This window comes from Rhinolophus sinicus, linkage group LG05 (genome assembly GCF_036562045.2).
Source record: "Rhinolophus sinicus isolate RSC01 linkage group LG05, ASM3656204v1, whole genome shotgun sequence".
In the NCBI taxonomy this organism is placed as follows: Eukaryota; Metazoa; Chordata; class Mammalia; order Chiroptera; family Rhinolophidae; genus Rhinolophus; species Rhinolophus sinicus.
Genome location: NC_133755.1, coordinates 93,345,204 through 93,367,030, shown reverse-complemented (window position 1 = coordinate 93,367,030; position 21,827 = coordinate 93,345,204). Strand labels below are relative to the sequence as shown.

General features: G+C 38.6%; 1 protein-coding gene across 1 annotated transcript in view; it reads right to left on the bottom strand.

The window, feature by feature from the left end:
• MEP1A (meprin A subunit alpha) overlaps nt 1-21,032 on the bottom strand; it is a 28,925-nt gene extending 7,893 nt beyond the window's left edge. Inside the window, 11 exon segments of the mRNA XM_074333037.1 lie at nt 763-978; nt 3,404-3,553; nt 4,311-4,532; nt 8,505-8,680; nt 12,364-12,481; nt 15,971-16,046; nt 16,772-16,812; nt 20,704-20,754; nt 20,850-20,883; nt 20,885-20,941; nt 20,943-21,032. Coding sequence (XP_074189138.1) covers nt 763-978; nt 3,404-3,553; nt 4,311-4,532; nt 8,505-8,680; nt 12,364-12,481; nt 15,971-16,046; nt 16,772-16,812; nt 20,704-20,754; nt 20,850-20,883; nt 20,885-20,941; nt 20,943-21,032 — 1,231 coding nt within the window.
• Nucleotides 21,033-21,827: the final 795 nt, after the last annotated feature.

Sequence of the window (21,827 nt, the reverse complement as noted above, 5' to 3'; positions counted from 1 at the left end):
ATAATGGCAGTTTACTATGGTCCAACCTGTGACTTGATGCCAGAGACGTATATGGGAGGCTCTAGAGTAAATGATAACGTACAGGGGATAACGTCCCTTATGCAAAACTGACTCACTCCAATTTTTTTCTCTTCCTCATACTCTCTGAAATTATGCCAAGTAGGGTGTAATACGTAAATGGTTATAATGAAGTTACTATTACAAAAAATGGCTTATTTCTCATCAACTTCACAAGTAGGTTCTCAGTTACTTCAGCATATTACATAATGGTGTCATTCAGTTTTCTGAATCAGATGCAAAAACACTTTGGGTGAACTATTGCGTCACTCTCTCTCCAGCAGCATCAATTCCTGCTTCCTTCTGACTTTCCAATTTCTACCCCTGAATCACCTATTTTCTCTGTCCTGGCTTATTCCAAAGTTCTAGTGAACATTGAGTTTATATATTCTGATTGGCCTCTTACAAAAGTATATTTCAGCCTCACCTAAACCCTTGACACTGCTTCTAATTTTGGAGTGGTTAACACATTCATTGAGTGGTTAAAACATGCCAGATATTATGCTAAGCATTTAGAAGAGGAAGGAGGGAGGTAGAGGAAAAGGGAAGAAGAGACGAAGAGGAAGAGTGGAGGAGGAGGAGGAGGAGGGGAAGGAATGAAGAGAGGGAAGGAAGGAAGAAAAGCAAGGGGAAGGGGGAGGAGGAGAAGCACCGTGATCCCAAATTTTAAGCTAAATCAGTCCTTCCATGAATGCCTCTAGGTACCTTGAAATGTCTTCACCTTGACCAGCTTGCGAACGTTGCCTGTGTTGTCATCCCTCCTGACCCAGATGACAAGTCTATCTGAAAGGTTTCCTGTCATTTTATAGAAAAATTGCAGGCACTGCTGCTTCCTCTTTGGGTAAAGAATCCGAGACTCCAGCAGGGCTGCCTCCTCTGCCAACCCCAAGCTCGTGTTGAAGTACATGAAGTAGCCGGCACCTATGGAGAGAACACCCAGCATCCCATCTCTGGCTGCCCACACCCCAGGGCACCCTCTACCCCCGCGAAGTGATATAGTGAACAACAGCCATTATCCAGGCAACAGAAGCTAGAATGCTTCTGAGGAAAATAAAAAGAAGCTTGTCTGTCAGTATACATTCTGCCTCCATTGACAGACTCGCTGGCTCAAGCCACAGCTTTCCACTGCTTCTTTTGATTGACTTTGTTCCCAAGTTCGTGAAGCGTATACCTCTGACTTAAGGAAATAATGAGCTTTAAGCAAAGTTGGATGGAATTTAGTTAGTGTCTGTGAGATGAATTCTGTTTTCCTTATTGACTTCATTGTTTAAATTAGAGGTCCATTCCACGGAATAGGGCTGGCCTCCTAGTTGTACAGAAACAGTGGGATTCAAAGCTTTAGGAACTAGATTTTAAATATTCACAATGTTAAGGGTTCAATTTCACCTGTGTCTAGCCTAATAACTGGGTGTATGATAAGTGGTGATGAATTGTCTTTACTGTGTCATAAGAAGGGACATTGAAGGCATATTAGGGACTAATTGAGGATTTTTTCCTGAATGTAAAGAAAACTTTCAAAGAACACTGAAAAAGAAAGGGGAAAGTGTCTACATTTGTGCCAGAGCTGAGGTGTGCCCAACTTAGATATCTTAAAATTCTGTCCCCCCAAATAAGCAGATGGCTAAACGAATATGTCACTTGGAGAGCCAGCACACTTTTGAGAGTCAAGTGCAATGAACAATGCTTGCATATAGAGAAGTCATTTAGCTATACTCCAGAATTCAACTCCTTACCAAATTCTCCACTCAAAACATCCCACAAAGTAAAAATGAAGTGAGCATCTAGAAAGAGTTCTAGGTACTGAGGCAATAGGATTCCCTGCTTCACCCTGCCTCCCATATGGGACAGGTGCTTTCATATTAGCAGCAAGCATGGATCTTTAAATAAGCTTTCCACCAAGCTTAAAAATATTGGAATGGCTTTAATATTACATCAGGATATTTTATATTTTCTTGTATGTTCTTTTCAATACTTGATCTTCCTAGCATGAGACCTCTGCCTTCCGAATTATTGAGCACTTGCTATAAGGAAAACAAGAGCTCACACAGCTAAGGTCTCCCAGGTGATCCTTGTGTAGGAATTCTGCCCAGGTGTTCTCAGAATTGTGAGGTGAAAGTCTCATAACTCAGGCCTGCGTATCAGGAGGCCTGAGTTGTGACCCTGGCTCTACCACTAACTAGGTGACCATTCATCATCACTCAGAGTTTCAACTGGGAGGTGGCTTCTATCTTCTGAGCTTTTCCAGTCTATGCATCTACCTGAATAACGCCACTGTTTTCTAACACGGTACCACTAAGTGCCTCCAGTGGAAGAAGCACAACGGTTGGTCCAGTTCACCTGATCAAGCTTTTCTAGATATTTATTCTGGGGTGTGGTCCTTTTCTTTCCTATTACGGTGCTAGAATGTTCTTTCAGCTGTTTCCTATCACATGAAGATCACTTTTCTGTTTAGCTGGAAAATGGAATCTATATATGGAATTTATATATGGAATCTCTGGCAAACAAGGGAAGATGGAAAAAAAATAGGGAGTGAGTCTGCGGGTCTGCAACTGGAAGTTCTGTAGGCATTATCTCCTTCCATCTTGACTATGAACTATCAACATCTTGATGGCCAGAAAGGCTTACAAAAGCAAAGACTTAGAAAACCACAACAAAAACAACTGCCTGTGGTCACAATTAGCAAGTGGTGAAGCCAGATTTTACATCTGGTCTGTCTGACTTTATAGCTTTTTTACACGTAAACCATATAGAGGAAATGTCTGTAGCTGTGCCATCCAATATGGTGGCTACCAAACACATGTGGCTATTGAGCACTGGAACTGTGGTCAATCCAAACTGAGCTGGGCTGTCAGGGTAAAATACACAGCAGATTTCAAATACTTAATATAAAAAAGTATGAAGTATTTCATTAATAATTTTTATGTTGATTATACATTGAAATGTTAATGCTTTGGATACAGTGGATTAAATAAAATATACTATTAAAGAGATTTGCCCTTGTTTCTTTTCTATGTGACTATTAGAAAAATTTACATTATATATGTGGCTGCATTTTAGTTCTATTGGAGGGCAATGCTCTACAGACATTACCCTTGTTTACAAAGTCATATCTTATCAACCATATCAGTGTTGTCATCACTTAAATGCATCTTTCTTTGGCATGCCCAGAGCCTGGATGCTTTTTATTGAGTTAATAATAAAGATAAGAGCAATGTTCTTTATCCTCATTCAGAATTCCAGGCTTGAGAATTAGCATACCAGCTGAGGCAAAACATGCTGGCTGCCATTGCCAGTTGAACCTGATGAACCAACCACCTCAGTGTATTTACTTTCCACCTTCACTGACCTGTGCATTGTCCCCCCAACGTGTGATCCACTTGCCCAGGCTGAGTGCTGTCCGCATGGATCCAGTCCACATCATCTCTGGTGCCCTGAATCATCCCACAGATGTTTGCCTTCTCAAAAGCACAGTGGTCCAAAAGGGTGTGCGTTGTGGCTGAAAATGACATTTTTGTCACCTGGTTAAAAATGGAAGGCATCTCATTCCAAATACCTGGTGTCGTAGGCTACTAAGACCTTAGTGTTCAGATACAGTAGGATGATGAGGATTTCATTTTCTTGACTTGTTCTCAAATGCAAATCCTTCTGTCATCACTAGATTTTAGAACTGGTCAACATAAAAACACAGCGCTACTCACCTCACAGAGTCACAGTCACATGATGAAAAAGCCTATATCGTGCTTTGCTAAAAATGCCAACCACAAACTCCTTTAGATGAAGAACGAGGTACTTAACAATACTGGGCTTTGTACTTAGTATATCTTCTGTATATACACATGAAAGACAATGAAAGAGTGTGTCTCTGAAGACTAGTGGGATCATTTTAGAAAACATCCCACCTGAGGACACTAGATTGCTCCAGGAACAACCACCCAGGGTAAAGAATTTTGCAGGATACAAAATATTTTCAAGCCTACCATCTATCTTGAGCTTTACAGAATGATGCACCCCTCAAAAGGAAGATAAAGAAGTTGGACGATTACAGCTCCTTCAATTGCTCCAAAACGTTCCCTTTACAAAACTCATTGATTTGCATAACCGTTATAATTTTCTCTACTCTAGAGCTGGGTAAATAAGGTAACTTGACCATTTTCCTTAACTAGAACATGAAAGAAGAGTAAAGGAAAATATGCAGTGCCAGGGATTCTCTGTTGAGGCGCGTTGACCTCGTCCTCAGCCCCAGAGGTACTCACTACAATTGTACATTCGGTTCAGCCTCTCCAAATCAGTGGTACTGAAATCCAGGCGCTGCCCAATGATGGAGTTAAACTCAGGGATCTTGGCCGTGATGGTAGGGACACTTTCGTTCTTGTTAAATGAGAAAGGCGCGTAATGCATCAAAGACTCGTAATCATAGGGCGTGTTGAGGTCGGTGATGACGTTGTCATCGTAGGTGTTAAAATTGTGCTCGAAACCTGTCAGGGGGAGAATCCACAGATCCTGTCCAGTCGTATTGTTTTCCCATCCTACCTTCTTTGACTAGATACTCAAGCAGAGACCAAAAAGTAATAATAACAATAATGCATATTTATACATATTTTAACAGTTTGTTATTAGCAAAATGAATAAAAATTAATACATATTATTAATATTAACTAATAATATTAACATGTAATAGTATATAAATTATAATAATGAATATTAAAATACACATTATAATTAATATATACACATTATAAATTATTAAATATGTGCATATATTTAAATCAAAGATTCTTTTTATAAATAAATATGTATGTGTATAAGGGTTTAAGAAAAAGAAGATAAAATATCAAAGTGGAAGCAGGTATTGCAAGTAGCAGGAAACAGAATTTCTGTATTCAGGGAAATATTTAGAATTGATACATCTTAGTAACAGCCAAGTGCCTCATTCACCAAGATCTGTACCTGGCCAGCTCTCCCACAGGTTAGGAAAAAGAAATCTGAGGGGTTGGGGGGAAGGTTAGTAGCTGGCAAGAAAGGGCCACCTGTTAATCAAGGCTCACATCCTTCTGTTCCAGAAATAGCCTCATGGATAGAAAAATAAAATAGGAAGGAAAAAATGGACTTTCCTTTCAAAAGAAAAAAGAAAACCCTTTTTATGAGATTAGCCCAAGTAAGAGCATATGTACTACACTGTGAAAAGATGAAATGAGAAACCAATCAGATGTTCTTTTCGTCCACTAGCCATCAGGAATGTTTACTGTTTCGGCTGCAGATTTTTCATTGCCTTCTTAGGGAACGATAGGAAAATGGAATGAGAATGCTCACAACTCTTCCAGTCATAACTTCCCATCTTCCTGTTCTCATTTTCCAGCTTCCCATCCAGTTGCTTTGAATAATTAGAGAGAAGACGATGTAACCGTCTGTCTAATACATCCACATTTAGGGTTGAAAAAGTGTGGTGCAACCTGGTAGGTGTGCCCGCAGGTGCAGGCGGGAGTCTCCAGATGCTTTGGGAAAAGCAAACGAACCCCTTTGATCAAGACCTTCTTTTAAGTATAAAACAAGGATACTGAGGTTTCATCTTCCCAACTCACAGGGATTATTTAATGGAGACTTAACTTGAGAGAGAGCAAATCATTTTCAAAGGTAAGACAGAACTGCAAGAAATAAATGATCCCAGAAGGGAAGAAAGAAAGTAACTTCTTCCAGAGCTCTTGGTCCTAGGATGTCAGCTGAGGGAGTAGAAGTGTAAAGAGCATCGAGGTGGTGTAAGGACTGGGGACCATGTCTGGGATCTCCTGACGACTCTTGGTGACACCTTAAGCAAGTCACTTTGTATGGTCACTAGGTATGGTTTCCTTAAATTTCAATAAAATAATCAGGTTAGAATAGATTATTTTATTCCTTATTATTCAAGGATTCTCATCAGGATACTTTGCCAAATAAATGTTTTGAATAATTAAACAAATTTTTATTTAACATATTTTGCCGTGTCCACTGTCTGCTAGGTAAGACCCAGGCAGTGACTAGGGCAGGGATAGCTCTGTCTTCAGCAAACTCAAGCACTGGAAACCTTGATGAGGGAGTGATCTTGTAAAACAGAGGTTCATCAGCGAACATTTTGTGTAAAAGGTGAGATAGAAAATATTTTTGCTTAGCAAGCCATATGGTCTCTGTCACAAATCTGCCATTGTAGCACAAAAACTGCCATAGACAATGTATAAACAAATGGGGGTGGCTGTGCCCTCATAAATCTTTATTTACAAAAGCAAGTGGATATGGCCCATGGGTTGTAGTTGGCAAACCCCTGCTAGACCTCAGAAGTTTTTTTCCTTAATGGAAGAAGGAAACAGGTCCAGAAAACACAATTCTGACTTAAGAAATGAAGATGGATTTGGAGGAGAGAACTTCACTGCCAGTACAGTAACTTCTGTGGTTAAATAATAAGATTGTTATCAACGGAAGATGAAGTGCAATACAACTCATGAATTACCCTGAGCAATAATACTACTCCTGTTTATGTTCTCATTGGATTTGATGTCTCACTTGAGAACAGTTCTTCAGTGATTGCAGGCAATTTCAATCTATGGAAATATACTTGATAAAAATAGAGATAGGCGATGAGAAATCATGTGTTGAGTAATCCATGCCTAACCCCGAGTTGAGCAAGTCTGCAAATTATCCTGGCAAGTGTGTCCGCTCCCTCTGACCAAAGGGCCTTGTTTGGCCTAAAGCCATCTTAAAAGCACTAAGCATGGTGGTCTTCAGGACTTAAAAATGTGAATGTTTTCTGCTTCTTCGTGTGATTTTCAGCCAGTCAAGTCCATGTATGGGAAGACAAGAAATGCAAGCTTGTAGGCAAATACAAAGTCTAATAGTGCCCAGAGTCTCACAAGCAGAGATTTGGTCCTTTGACCTATGACTCCCACTTCCTTTCCCCTCTACACAGACCCAGTTATATAATACAATTACCCTGAGAGACAAATATATTGGATTTCATCTGTTATTTCATATCCAGGTGAATATTCTCTAATTCTTCTCTAGATTGGACTGGGAGGCAGAGAAAAATATCACTTGGCCTCTAGCTCAGTGGTTGGGTGGCAGGATTGGTAGAAGTGTGTGTGGGTCCAATCCTGGGAACATATTAGGTTTTACAAACTGCATGGTTTCCCTCCTTCCACCAACACTCCACATTCATAGAAGTATCAGAATATGAGGTACTGGGAGGGACACAGATTGAGAAAACCCATAGGTGACTTTGATATGATTAGCCATCCTACATAGCTCTACCCCATGTGAGAACCATTGATCCCCCTTTTTCCAAAATGAGCTAGTTCTGGCAGAAGATTTTGGGGATTCATATTTAATTTTAAAGTATGGCTACTTCTTCTAAGTCCCTGAAAGTAAAATCATTAGAGATGTACTTGAATATATGAACTCATACAGGAAATTGGAATCTCAAAAAAACAGATAATAATAAGGCAATTATTTGCTTCATGAAAATCATGTGTGATAATAGTTAAGACATTTCTAATACATTAAAGTTTAATGAATGTATTACTGCCAAAAATAATGCTTTTCTACTCCATGAACTAATTTTTAATGAAAAACTAGGTGTTTTCAGAAACACAGCATTGACTTTTCCCCCCAGGACATTGGGAACCTGATGGATAAATTATGTTGTTACTCAGAAGCACTGCACTTAGTTGTCTCAAACAATTAAGGAAAGCCTAACAAAATTAAAGAACACTGAAATTATTAGAATAGCATAACTGCATGGTAATGTGGAATAAAACTGTGTTATCCATTGTATAGCTGGGAGCAGAAAAAGAGTGTTTTTTAGAAAAGAGAAAGAAAAGACCAATAAATTTTGATTAACTAGAACTCAGGCTACTAGCCAGAATGAACAGAATTGGGGCTACAACATCAGAGAAAAATATTCATTTCTGTTGTTATTATTATTTTTTTTGGTTTTCAAACACCTATCATTGATTTGGTAAAGCACTAAAAAAACTTCTTGAATAGGTCATAGAGTCATCATATATTCAACTAAACCTCTAGAGCTCCATGAAATTTCACATCCAGAAAAATGACCCTGACATTTTCAGAGACCTAAATCACTTTACTTATGAAGACAGGAAAATAGACATTTTAGATAAATTCCCCCCCCCCAAAAAAAAAACACCCCACTGAATCTAAAAAAGACTTCTGTTTAACTTTCAATTAATCCCCACTTAAAATGATCCAACATACAGTATTCCCTGAGACCCTTGTCTGGGGTCAGACCCACAGAGTCCACATGACAAGTAGTCATATCCTTGCCCACTTTATACTTTGTATTCCCACAGGAGAATCTGAAGCACCTATCCACACACAAATTGGACTTGTCATCCCAGGGTTGGTCTCAGCAAATGGTAAAGATAAAAGCACAGTCCATCCATCTACCTTGGGTTTATACACACCTGGAAGAATTTCATCCCACCAGATTTTCACATAACCATCCCGGTCAGTTCTTGACTGCTCATGGTAAAATCCCAAAGCATGCAGGATCTCGTGTTCAATGATGGCCTTATAGTCACACCCCGGGCCAATGGAAAGGTTCTGTCCAACATGTTGGTTGCCGACCTCCGACCAGCATCTTAAAAGAGGAGAAGAGGGAAATTTTCTCCTAGAGAAGTCTTAAGTGGCTGTAATTCATAGGATTGCAGGACAGAAATTAGAAACAAGTTAGGTTTCATTTTAAAAAGAAATTATCAATAGCACTCTCATATCCTGATGGTTCAATGATAGAGGACTGGTTAAATAAAGAAACATTTTCCTGGAGGGTGTTATGCAGGCTTTAAAAATGATGGTCCATTATATGTATAAGTGGCAAATTAATCCTAATAATGCATCAGGTAGAAAGAAGTAAAAACCGGCATTCTTCTTTACCTGCACAAACCCATTCCAAATAATAACACTATCACTTTTACACCAAAATATTGTCTCTAAGTGGTGGCTGTGGTTGATTTAAATTTTCTCCTTTATACTCTAATGAGTTTCCAAATTTCCTATAAAGAGCAGGTGTAAATTTTTATGACCATGAGAAACAGCCTCATTAGTGACAGCATAGCCCAGGTCTAACATTTCTGAAGGGCCCCAGGCAAGAGGGACCCATAACTTCCCTCAGACAGCAGTGGACTCAGAAACTGCTGGCAGATACCCTAAATTCCTCAGGATGCAGCCTTCTGCCCACTTTTCCCCAATTATTTTTGTCTTTTCTCATAAATCTGATTTCCCACTTCTATTAGCAAACCTGAAGCTTTCCACAAATTGTCTCCTTATCTGCTTTAAACTGTGGTGCAAGAATCTACAACAACTGCTCAACTGAATAAAAGATCTGCCAATGGTTTTAAATGCTGCCAACAGATTACAGGTTTCTTGGTGACAGTCACATTATTTTAGCCGACATTGTTTTCTCCAAGATTGCTAGCATCATCTACCTTCAAATGCCAATGATTTGTCTTTACTCAAAGATGGATCTTAATTATATTTTAACAACTTTATTAAGGTATAATTTATATACAACAAAATTCACAATTTTAAGTATACAATTCAATGAGCTTTAGTAAATTTACCAGGTAGTGCAAGCAGCATCACGACCAAATTGTTTTTCTGACAGTAGAATTTCATTATCAAATCAGAGTTTACTCTTCAAAATGACCACAATCCGGAGGAAGCATTTATTATACATCTATCTCTTCCCCAACAGAAAGGTTTAAGTTGAAAAAACACCATAATTCTACCACTCTGTGAATCTTGACCTGGTCTTTCAGAAAAAGCCCAATTAACTTTCAGCTTCAGAGCACAAGGACCGTGAAGGATTTGGGGCACTTTGGGCCAGTTTCTTCCCCAGGCTTTATCTTTCCCTTTCTCCCTCCCCTAACTTAAATGTAACAGAGAAAACTCCCTGCCACAGGCATTGAGTCCCCCATATTCAGGTTTTACAGACAGTGTCCCTCAAAGCTGACCCACTCCTTCATCAGGTACCTGGGGACTGAGTTACACACTGAAAAGAAACTAAGAAAATCTTACTGGGAAAAGGAGAACTTTTAGAAAGTAATCATTTTGAGTATTTTATTTTTAAGAGAAACAACTTCTTCCTCTTTGTGAAAAAAAAAAAGTGATGCAAAAATTGTAGTTAAAGAGTAGAAATAAAAGTGTTAAGAAAGTGGATTTTTTTCCCCTGAAATTTTCAATGAATAATTAAAGGCTTTGGTGCTTCCTTTAAGCTCAGAGGAGGTTGCCAAAGGACAAGACGATGAAGTCAAAAGCAGAGAACCATGAAAATCTGCGGTCTTGACAAGGCCTGAGGTATACTTTAAATGTTTCCCTTCACATAGAAAGAAACTGTCCAGATAAGTATTGGTTATTTCCATTTATATGACCCACAAAAACTTCAAACAATAAACTACATGTTCAGAAACAAATTCACTATCCTATCCCCCACGTTAGCGAGTGAGGTTACCACCCGCCAGTCATGCAAATCAAAAATCGTGATCATCCTTGATTCCTCTCTGTTCCTCACCCCTACCTCAACCAATCACTTGTTTCTCATAAGTCCACCTCTTTTTTTTTTTATTAAATTTATTGGGGTGACAATTGTTAGTAAAATTACATAGATTTCAGGTGCACAATTCTGTATTACATCATCTATAAATCCCATTGTGTGTTCACCACCCAGAGTCAGTTCTCCTTCCATCACCATATATTTGATCCCCCTTTACCCTCATCTCCCACCCCGCTCCCCCCTTACCCTCTGGTAACCACTAAACTATTGTCTGTGTCTATACGTATTTCTGAAATCCATTCCCTCTTCTTTATTTCAACTGCCTCTTCTTTAGTGTAGGTCCCTTTCATTTCTCTCCTGGGGATCCTTTAATTGGTCTCCTGCCACCAGTCTTGCCCCACTTCAATTCTTTATCCACTGCTGCCAAAGTAATGTTTCTAAAATGGAGACTTGAACATATTTCCACATAAGAGTGGATTCCCTTATACATAGCTCACCATTACCAGGCTTCTGTTTATCTTCCTGGCTCCATTACTCATCACTCTGCCCCTTACATGCAAAGCTTCAGACATCCTGAACTTAATGAGTTCTCCAAGTAAGCCAGATTTCTATTCATGTTTGCTATCTTTTCTTCTTTTCTTTCTTCATTTTCTCTCTTCTCCTTCTTCTCCCTCCCCACTTTCTCCCACTCTCACTCTCTTCCCACCACCCCCATTTCTCCTGCCTCGCCTCTTCCTCTATGTCCTTCTTCCTTCATCTCTCTAACATTCAGCGGGGCTCCCCTGACACTTCACCTCACGCTACATGAAAGGTCCTACTTCTGTCTTAGCCCATGGCACTAAGTAGAACCATTTATTTGTTGTTTCTCCACCACCCCCACCTGCCAACTGTAAACCTTGTGAGGTGTAGATTGTGTCTCGTACTTCTTTGTATCTACAGACTAGCATACTTCCTAATACACAATAGGTGTTCTATATATCTTTTTTTTCTTTTAATAAAAGAATGATCTAAGCAAATACTCAGGTTAACTAAGGTACTTAACTTGTACCTAAGTCTCATCAGAATTTTACTTTTTTTACTGCTATTTTTTTGCTTGTTTTTTTCTTAAGAGGCTAAATCGTGTGCTAACTTCTTCTTCCTCTCTGTTATCCATCAATGATTAATTCAAATTCCACCATCAGAACTAAACCACCAAATCCAGGCAACACCTAGGGGCAGTGATGGGAATGGCAGGGTGAGCTAGTATCTCCAGGCTGGGGTTGAAGACACACAGTTACAGCAGGTGGTAGGATGGCCTCCCAACCTCATCTAGCCCAGGTTGATCAACATAACCACAAAAAAGGAAAATGGGCTTTTTTCTTAATATACCAATTATTTCTTCTTAGAAACGAATAACTATGAAGAGTAAGTTTATATCTAGAACTTTTCAAAGAGTTCCAGCCAACAGAGTACCATAATTTTAAACAATAACATAAATAGGGTGTGATTTATATTTTAATAAATTTGACTTTAAGAAGTACTGTAATTTAAAACATGACCTAAACTTAGGAAAGAAACAGAGATAAATCTCCCTGGGGCCCAAAGGTATCCAAACAACTCATTCTCTGCGTTGTATGTTAAAAATGTGATGTAATTTAAAAATTCACAGTGAAAGATTTGATTTTCCTTTTAGTTTCTTTCCAATTTCTTCTTTTAGCCTTTAAGAGAGATACGTCACTTTTTATAAACTGAAGGATAGGTGATTTTCACACTGTGTAAAATTTCATACTAACCCCTCAAACTGCTGAAAGATGATGTACGAGCTTTCTCCTTCATAGGGCTTGAAATCCACACAGGACTTGAGGCGAAACATTTCAAAGGCATAGAGAATGGCTCCTTTGGCGTTCAACCCTGCCGAAATCAGTAAAAATACCAATGAGTATTATTTAGATCTTGGATAATGTACATAACGTAGTTTACAGAACAACATGCCACTACATGAAATCCACAGAAGTCCATTATAGGTGTTTTTTTGTTTGTTTGTTTTTTCAGTAGTAGACAGATTCCTTGCAAACTAAAACTGAAAAATTATTTGTGGACGTAAACATCAAGGGCATACTTTAAATGCATAGTGTAAATAAAACTACAAAATAAGAATACATGTATGTATGTGTATGTGGCTAAATGAAATCATAAAATAGCTTCCCATTTTCTCCTTTTCCTGTCTCCCCATTCAAGCAGAGATTCTGCGTGCATTGCCTCAGGAGAGTCACATGGCTCTTTCACATGGATGAATGAATAGATAAAGTAAGTTGGAGAGTTTGTAATTCTTGGCGGTTTATCAAGTACTTACTTCACATTATCCCAGCTCTTATTTCATTTACTAAACTACCAAGTTGGAGATTCCACAGTTCATATGTCATAAGACCTTATCAAGGTCATTAAAGGAATACTCATTGGAAGAGTCAGTGAATTAATTGTGGAAACAACATAGATAACAACAGGACAGCTTGGTTTTCACAAAAAGGTAAGGAAAAAATGTTGATTTTGCTGAAGTCGTGCTGCCTATAAGATTATGTTGCTTTTGTTATCCTCAAGCCAAATAGTGGGAGTGCTAAGAGTGGTTAATTTTAAAATCACACCATTTCCGACTTCCACATACCTGAATAAATTGTACAAAGGGAATTAAGCAATTCTGTAATAATTTTGTAAAAAGTGTCCCAACATCATTCAAAAGAAAAAAAAAAAAAAAGGAATTAAACCCCACTTGAAACCTTTTTCTTTGCCGTGAAACCAACCCTGAGTATGTCTCCCCTGAAAGTCACACTTCTATTTTGTGTGTTGTCTTTCTGTACATAGTCTGCTCCGCTTAGGACACTGTTAGCCCCTTGTGAGGAAGGAGCTTATCTTTTGCCTCAGTGCTTCACTGTGCCATGACATAGTAAATTATATATAGTTTTGTCTGAAACAACCATGTTAGGTTTGAAAACCATGAGCCCTCCTTAACCCTCATCAACTAATATGAGAAGAGGTAACTTCAGCCACTGATGAAGCTGCTTGTTAAAGATGAGTAAAGGAAGGCTAATTATATTCAGTTTCACAATCTTTTGACAGAGTTTTTGATATGGTAATGCTGAAGGAGCTTGAATCTGACTAATCCTCTCACTGATAACAATTATAAACTATGGGGGGAAATTAGGAAAAGAAATGCTTTGAAAGCACTGGAAAATGACTAAAACAGGCAGAAACTATAGGAGAGTTTATTCATGAAAGGAGGAAATGTGATTGGTTAAGATTTACATTTATACAGCTTTTTGCATGAGGGCACACCCTAATTCTTTTAGTGTAAGGAAGAGAGAACTCAAGCATAAATTTGCGGTTGTATTTTCTTGACATATCACAGGGAAGAGTTTAGGATTGCCTGAGTGGCTGAAAATCAAGGGAGGAAATCCTGGAAAGAAAATAGCAATGATTGATTGTGTGTGTGGCGGGGGGGAGGGCGGGGGGAGCTGGTGGTTTCAAAATCTGTGTGTAAACATATCTCCAATTTTTGTCTGACCCCTGGACTTTGCATAAATTGGAGAAGTCTCCAAGGAGCTTAGTGGAATGTAACAGGTGGGATGCTGATTAAATTAAACAGATATCTCAGCTGCTTCCCACCGTATTAGAGAGAGAATTTGGAGTTTGAGTCATGCCAATTAGAGGGGCTGGGAAAACTCTTGGGCATTCTATTGAAACTCCAAAGAACCACGTCTTAAAAGACTATGTTCTAGCACAAAGGGATTTGCTTTGAGCTAAGGATGAAATCAAAACAAAACATTCACAAATCCAAGCTGATCAGTCAGTAATTTACTGCACTAACACAAATTAACACTGTTCAGAGGAGAATAACAGAATGCAGAATCTCTAAAATGTAATATTTACAATATCTAATGTACAACCAACACCAATAATCACCTTGATCTATTTAACGCTGATAGAATAATGTGCCCCAGAACTGCAGAATACAAGTTCTTTCAAGTGTACAAACAACATTCACCAAGATAGACCATAAATTAGACCATAAAACATGTCTCAGCAAATTTCAAAAGATTGAAATCTTATAGAATATGTTCTCTGAGCTCAACAAAAACTGGAAATCAATAATAGATGGTCTAGAGGAGCTCCAAATATTTGGAAACTTAAAAATATAGTTCTAATTGACCTGTGGATTTTTTTAAAAAGCACAACAGAAATTAGAAAATACCTCAAATAAATTTTAATAAATATACAACATATAAAATTTGTGGAAAGCAGTAAAGCCAGTGTTTCAAATAAAATTTATAGCTTTAGATGTCATATTATAGCATTATATAATGTTAGAAATAAGTGAAGATTTAAAATCAATGATATATATTTCCACCTTAAATATTAAAAAAAGCAAATTAAACCTGATGTATGTAGAAGAAAGGAAATAATAAAGAGCAGAAAGCAGCAATATACAAAGCAGAGAAGCAAGAGAAAATTAACATGTCAAAAGCTGGTCCTTAGAAAAATTAATAAAATTAATACGTTGCTTTAAAAAAAGGCAAGTCACAGACTGGAAAAAATATTCATTATATATATCTGACAAAGGACTTTAATATATAAAGCTCTATAAATAATGAAAAGTCAAATAATACAATAGAAAATCATGACAGAATTGAACAGACACATCATATGAGAATACACAAATGGCCAATAGCACATGAAAATGTGCTAAATTTCATTAGTCATTAGGAAAATGTAAAATAAAATCACAGTGACACACCATTTCACAACCACTAGGATGGCTAAAGTTAAAAAGATTAACACCACCAATGTTAGTGAGAAAGTGGAACCAAAGGGACACTTGTACATTGTTAGTGAGAAAAATGGCACAGTCACTTTGGAAAATTGTTTGGAATTTTCTTACCAAGTTAAACATACATTTACTACAACCATGTGAAATATAGACTTTTCTGTTTGTCACAAATGTCTGTCTTATCACAGAAAGGGAAGATCAGTGTGCTGAAAATAGTATCCTCATACCAAATTTTGCTTCACCTAAGCACTATTATTTCAAGTGCCAATTTTTCATGGCCATGCTGCCAAATTACATTTCATTGTGCTTTTGTTCTTTATGACGCTTCTGGCCTTATTAACATAGTAATGTGTTCTGCCTTTTTAAATTTAATATCTGATACTCTGTATCTCAGACTGGTAAAGCAGCACTGGTTTTGATGTAATGTCATGCCTGTCAGCCCAGGAGATAAAGAATCATCGGGGCTTGGAAATTCTCTTATACCTTGGTAGTTACTCCCAATCTGAAGCCAATGACAGGAGACAGAGGACAGAGAAGAGCTTAACCCAAAGCTCCTAATTAGGAACAATTAGTATTACCCAGATTGTCTGCCAGAATGTAAGGAATGGGGAACTTCCACCTGGCGTTGGGGTCTCTCAGGCCGTTTCTGGAGTTCTGTGGAAACAAAGCAGAGATAAGTATAATAGAAAGGCTAGTCCTCAAAGTTTCGTTGGCTTCCGCCTTCACTAAACTCTCACACCACAAATAATCTGTCACATAACTCAACAGTTGAGTAGCATTTATGTTCTGATTATAAAGTGATAACACATTATTGACAAGTTGGAAAATTCAGAGAAATTATTAAGAATAAAATAAATAGGGGTGGCCAGTTAGCTCAGTTGGTTAGAGCACGGTGCTCTTAACAACAAGGTGGCCAGTTCGATCCCCGCATGGGCCAGTGTGAGCTGCGTCCTCCACAACTAGATTGAAACAACTACTTGACTTGGAGCTGATGGGTCCCGGGAAAACACACTTAAATAAATAAAAGTTAAAAAAAAAAAAAAAGAACAAAATAAATAAAACCTGCAATTCCCCCAAACTGAAATAGCCACTTTAACCATATTGGTGCATTTTCTTCTCTCATTCTTCACTTATTAGGAAATTGGGTGGACAAGCAATTTAATAATTATAGACTCTTTTTTACTGTTTGCTAATTTTTTTTTTTTTTTTAATCTGTATTCGTTACTACCAACCACAGTGGAAGTCCTTGTGAGTACAGATTAGATTAGATTCTTTCATCTCCTCCACCGTGCCCATCCAGGGCTCGACACAGCAGAGGCTCACAATCCTATGTCACAGCCAGTCCTGAGGGACATAATTGTGTTATTGGTGGTACTCACCTGAAGGAGGATGTCCCCTTGAAAGAGGTCCAACCCTGCAGCTAGAGGTGGATTTTGAAAAAAGAGATATTTAAATGAGCATTACTAAAATTTATCTTTTCCACTGTAAATCTTTCATTGTTCATCTTTATGTGGTGAAACTCATTCTGAAACCATGCAAACATTCCCTCTAATTGAGCGAGTGTAAATAGCCAAAAAAATATCATATGTTGTCACATCTTCTGTTTTCATTTTTGGAACAAGAAACTTTGTCCAAGAATTATAAAGGAAAGAGATAAGTCGGAAAAGATCTTTCTGATTACTGACTCCAAACCTCTCATATTTCAAGGGGTGAAATGGAGTCCTGAGATCAGAAGTGATGTACTAGGTGGTCAGAGGCTGCTTGAGTTTTAGGATTCCTGTCTTCCCACCCCAGCCCCCTTCTGTCATTATGCCATCCTTCTTTCTGACCCTATGGAAATGAGTTCATGTTGATCTTTGCCCTGAAAAAGCAATGGAACTCTCCAAAGCCAAGCAACTAAGGTTGTCCTTGCATCACCCTTTTCCTTACGCACACATTTCCTAAATTTTCTTAATCTCCATAATCCTATCCTATGTATATAATAACAGCACAATTAACAACAGATGGCAGTGACACCACTGCCCCACCACCAGTAGCACCCAGATTTTGAATTTCCTGTTCAGTAGAGGTCTGGTCTATTCTCACTGTTGTCTAGGCTTGTCATGAGCAAAAGTATGCATTTCCTGACACCTGGCCTGGATTAGGAGCGGGCTCTTCTGGAGCGGTATGAACAAGCCCACTCAGACCTTGGCCCCAGTGGTCGGTCAGCACAGAAAGATCACAGAGGAGTGTGAGAGTGCAGCAAGAAGAGCACTTCCAAAGGAGTACATATCCATTGAAAGCAAACCTCGATCTAGTCACTACCCGGTTTGCTCAGGTAGCATATACTTACTTATTAAGTGTCTAATGTCCCCAGGCATTGTTCCAGATGCTGGGAACATAGCAAAGAATATAGCAAGGCCCGCAGGGAAATGACATTCTTGATTGGGGAAAGAGGGAAGACAAAAAAAAAAATAGATATAGAGTATAGCAGATGGTGAAAATCACAATAAAAAAAAAAAGCATAAGACAAAGGAAGGGGGATAGAGTGCTGTGGTGGGGGAGGGTTGACACTTTACAAAGGGTGGTGAGGGAAGGCCTCCCTGGGGAGGCGACATTGAAGCAGAAATCTGATGGAGAGAAAAGCGAAAGAAGAGTATTGAAGGCAAGGGCAGCAGCAAACACAAAGGTCCTGAGGCAGGAAAGCCTGGATGTCCTAGAGCAGCGATTCCCAAATGTTAGCATCAGAATGTCCAGGGGGGCTTGTGTGGGGACAGAGTCCCAGAGAGTAGTTTCCAGACTCTCCGCCTCACATCAAAAGGTGCTGGTTTGGTTATTAGATGGCTATCTGCTGTAATCAGATGGCCATCAGCTGTGACTAGTTAGCCATCAGCTATTACAGGTTAGCCATTAGCCACTAATATAACTGCTGTGGCTACGCTAGGGGGTTGGTTGGTTGGCAGAGAAGTGGACGGCAGGTTGAGGATCATGTGGCTCCTGCTTCCTGTGTCTCCAACCCAGCCACCTGCAAGAATATAGTGGTATAACTCTCCTATCTATGGCTCCGTGGGTGTCCCTTTTTGGCCTCATGTTCTTGTGCGGGGAGCGGGACCAGAGACCCTGCATGACAACTTGTTACACAGATTGCTGAGCTGCACCCCCAGGGTTTCTGAGTTGGTAAGTCTGAGATGGGACTTGACAATTTTATTTCTAACAAGTTCCCGGTGATGCTGGTGCTTCTGGTTGAGGGGGCCACACACTGAGAAGCACTTACTAGGCAGAGGAATATCTGTGAGGTCAGGGCTAGGAAGTTCAAGTAAGTAAGGAGGGAAGTTGTGTGTAAAAAAAAAAATAGTGAGGTCGGAAAGCTGGCCAGGATCAGATCATCTCAAACTTTCACGTGCATAGGAATCATCTGGGCTCTGTCAGAATGGAGATGCTGCTGATTCTGTAGGTGTGGGTTGGGGCCTGAGATGCTGCATTTCTAAGCAAGCTTTTAGGTGGCACAGGTGATGGTGGCCCATGGACCACACTTTGTGAATCAAGCCTCGAGAACCTTTATTTTGCACGGGATGAGATGTCAGCCAATAAGTAAAGGATCAGAGAAGTGACATGGGCTGATTGATATTAAGAGAGCTCTGCCTACTTTGTGAAGAATAGCCTGTAGGTTGAAGACAGAAAGGGAAGAGCAGTTATGAGGTCACTACAAGGCTTGAACCAGGACAGGAAAAGAGAAGTTGCTGCTGAAAAGTCACAACTTGTGATATAATTTGAAGGTAGACCTGATAGTATTTGCTGACAGATGGTATGTAAGGTGTAAGAGAGAGTCAAGAGTTGGAGCAACTCTGAGGTCTGAACCTAAAGGTCTAGAAGGAGGAGACTGCATTTACTGAAATGGAAAAGACTGAGAGGAGCAGGTCTTGGGGTAGAAAAAGTTAAATTAGCATCATGAGGCATGGAGAGAAGATCGTAAAAAAGTGGTAATTTTTTCTATATGATGTTTGCCAAACAATTTGTGATTCTGGCTATGTGGCTAACCCAATCAATCTTGACAGCTTGGTTGGATTGACCTAAAAAGAGAAAGGACCCACATGGTAAAATTTCTTCATTGTGGTCATAGTTCAGATATGGTGATGGATACGAACATTAAGAAAAGGCTCTAAAGTAAAAGAACTGTTTTTTACTAGATAAATAAGGATAAGATTAGGAAAATGACTTCTAATTCCAGCCTGTTAAGTACAGCACATCCTCTCAATTACTACATCTTGACGGCCTGACTAATGAGAGATCATTTGATGCCTGATTCTAAAGCCTTGAAAGCCATTCACCCATTCACCTCGCTCTGCCCGTGCAGTCATTCCCAAGCTCTTCCAATGAAATATCACCTAGCCTGCCTCCCCCTGTAAATGGGACAAAGCCAGAGAAATTTAACCTTTAGGTATGGGTTGTTTTTTTTTTTGTTTTTTTGTTTTTTTGTTTTTTTTTTAAGCTTTGAAGTCTTCACATAGCACTGAGCTATGAGTCAGAAGACCAGGAAGTAAGCCCCATCACTGCCATCTGTGATATTGGGCATGTCACCTCTATCACAAAGAGCTTCCTGTCCCTCCCTGCATAAGGAAAATAGCACTTACTGCACTACAGAATTTGACAAATAAATGTGCAAGTAGATATATGAATGCTTTTGTAAGCTTTAGGTGTTTATGACCATGAATACCTCTGTTTCCCATCAATCCTGACCAAAGACACCCAAAATGCAGAGGCTTCTCTCTTACTTTAGAAGCTGGACGAAAGAGGAAAAAGAGAGATGATAACTCAGCTTCTCTCTCAGTAATGGATGAGACTGATGGACTTCTTTAAGAAATGTGTTTGTGGACAAGATGTCGAAACGGAAACACCTTTGCACTCTTCTCTAAGTCCTAAGCAAACATTTATTAGTAAATATGATGGCCCTGGAGAGGGACTGGGTTTTTCCCCTCCATTAAATACAACCCTAGGAAAATTCCTTATATTCTTCTTTAGCAAGTAGACTATCATCCATTTTTCTTTCCTTTTTTTCAAAATGGAAACTGGCAGAATGAACTACTTCTAAACAAAAATCTGGTGCATTTCTAGATCCGTTAAGCATAGACTAGTTCTAGAAAATTTGGTCTAACCATCATTCTCTTTCCATATTTCCATTTTTCAGAAACTACAAGTTCTGAGGCAGCACCAATAAATATCCCTACCCCACAAGTTAACCAGTACTGTATTATGAAGGTAATAGGTTTGCAGCAATTCTTTCACAGGATTTAAAATTATTTCAAGGCATTAATAATACAGAAAAGGAACCCACCTAAATTTATTTCTGAAATATCCTTCTGTTCTTCAAAATTTGCATCACGTACTGTTAAAAAGTGGGAAAAAAAATTATTATTGGTCTTGCTGAACAAAAGAGAGAAAGCTCAGAAACACTCTCTATGCATTTCAATTGAGCCTTACCATGTCCTTTAGAAAGATGCTTAATCTGAAAGAAAATAAATATACAGAAAATGGATAATGTATACTTGAATTAATGACATTTTTAAATACCCAGAAAAGCAGGGTTTTACTTACCGATACAGCTGCTATGTGAACAAACAACAGGACAAATGAGAGAATGCAAGTGGATCTAGTCCAAGCCATTGTTGCAAGTGAACAGATTTTAGCAGACACCTTGTGATAAATGCCTCTTGGACCTTGCCCTGGCTGTCATATTAGTAACTTTGACCCTTCCATATGTATTATAGCGCTAAAAAAAGTAATCAGTGAAAATGTCATTGACCCTTTTGAGGACAAATACTAAGTTTAACATAAAAGCTCAGGCTCCAGACACCAGGGAAAAGTTTGAAAAAGTTAATACTAAGATAAGCATATCAAATCAATAACACTTCTATAGACCAGCAATAACTGTTCATATAACAGATAAGAAATCAGTTTCACAATAGAAATAAAAATAATCTACAAAATTATTTTTAAAGTACTGAAATCTAATAAAAATTAGACTTTCATGGAAATGTTATAAAGCAATTATAAAAAGTTTTGATCTCTATACACACACACATATATTCATTCATGGAAGAGAAGGGTACATATATTTATACACCCTCCTACTCTTGCATGCATGAGGTATAAGAGTCTTTGGTAGAATCTTAGGTTCAGAGCAAACCTCAAGGTCTAGAGCTTGCATGTCCGTATAATAAAGATGGTGATTATTTTTATAGCAGTCTATAAATTCAATGTTATTCCAATAAAAAACTTAACAAGGTCTTGTGGAATTTGACTGACAAACTTTCTGAAATTCACATGAAAGAGTAAACCTCCAAAAATAGATAAGAAAACTCTGAAAAGGAAGGACAAGGAGAAAGGAACTGCCCTAACAGTATATCAATAATTTTTTATAAAGCTATGTTAGAGAGGGTGATATTACCAAAAAAGAAA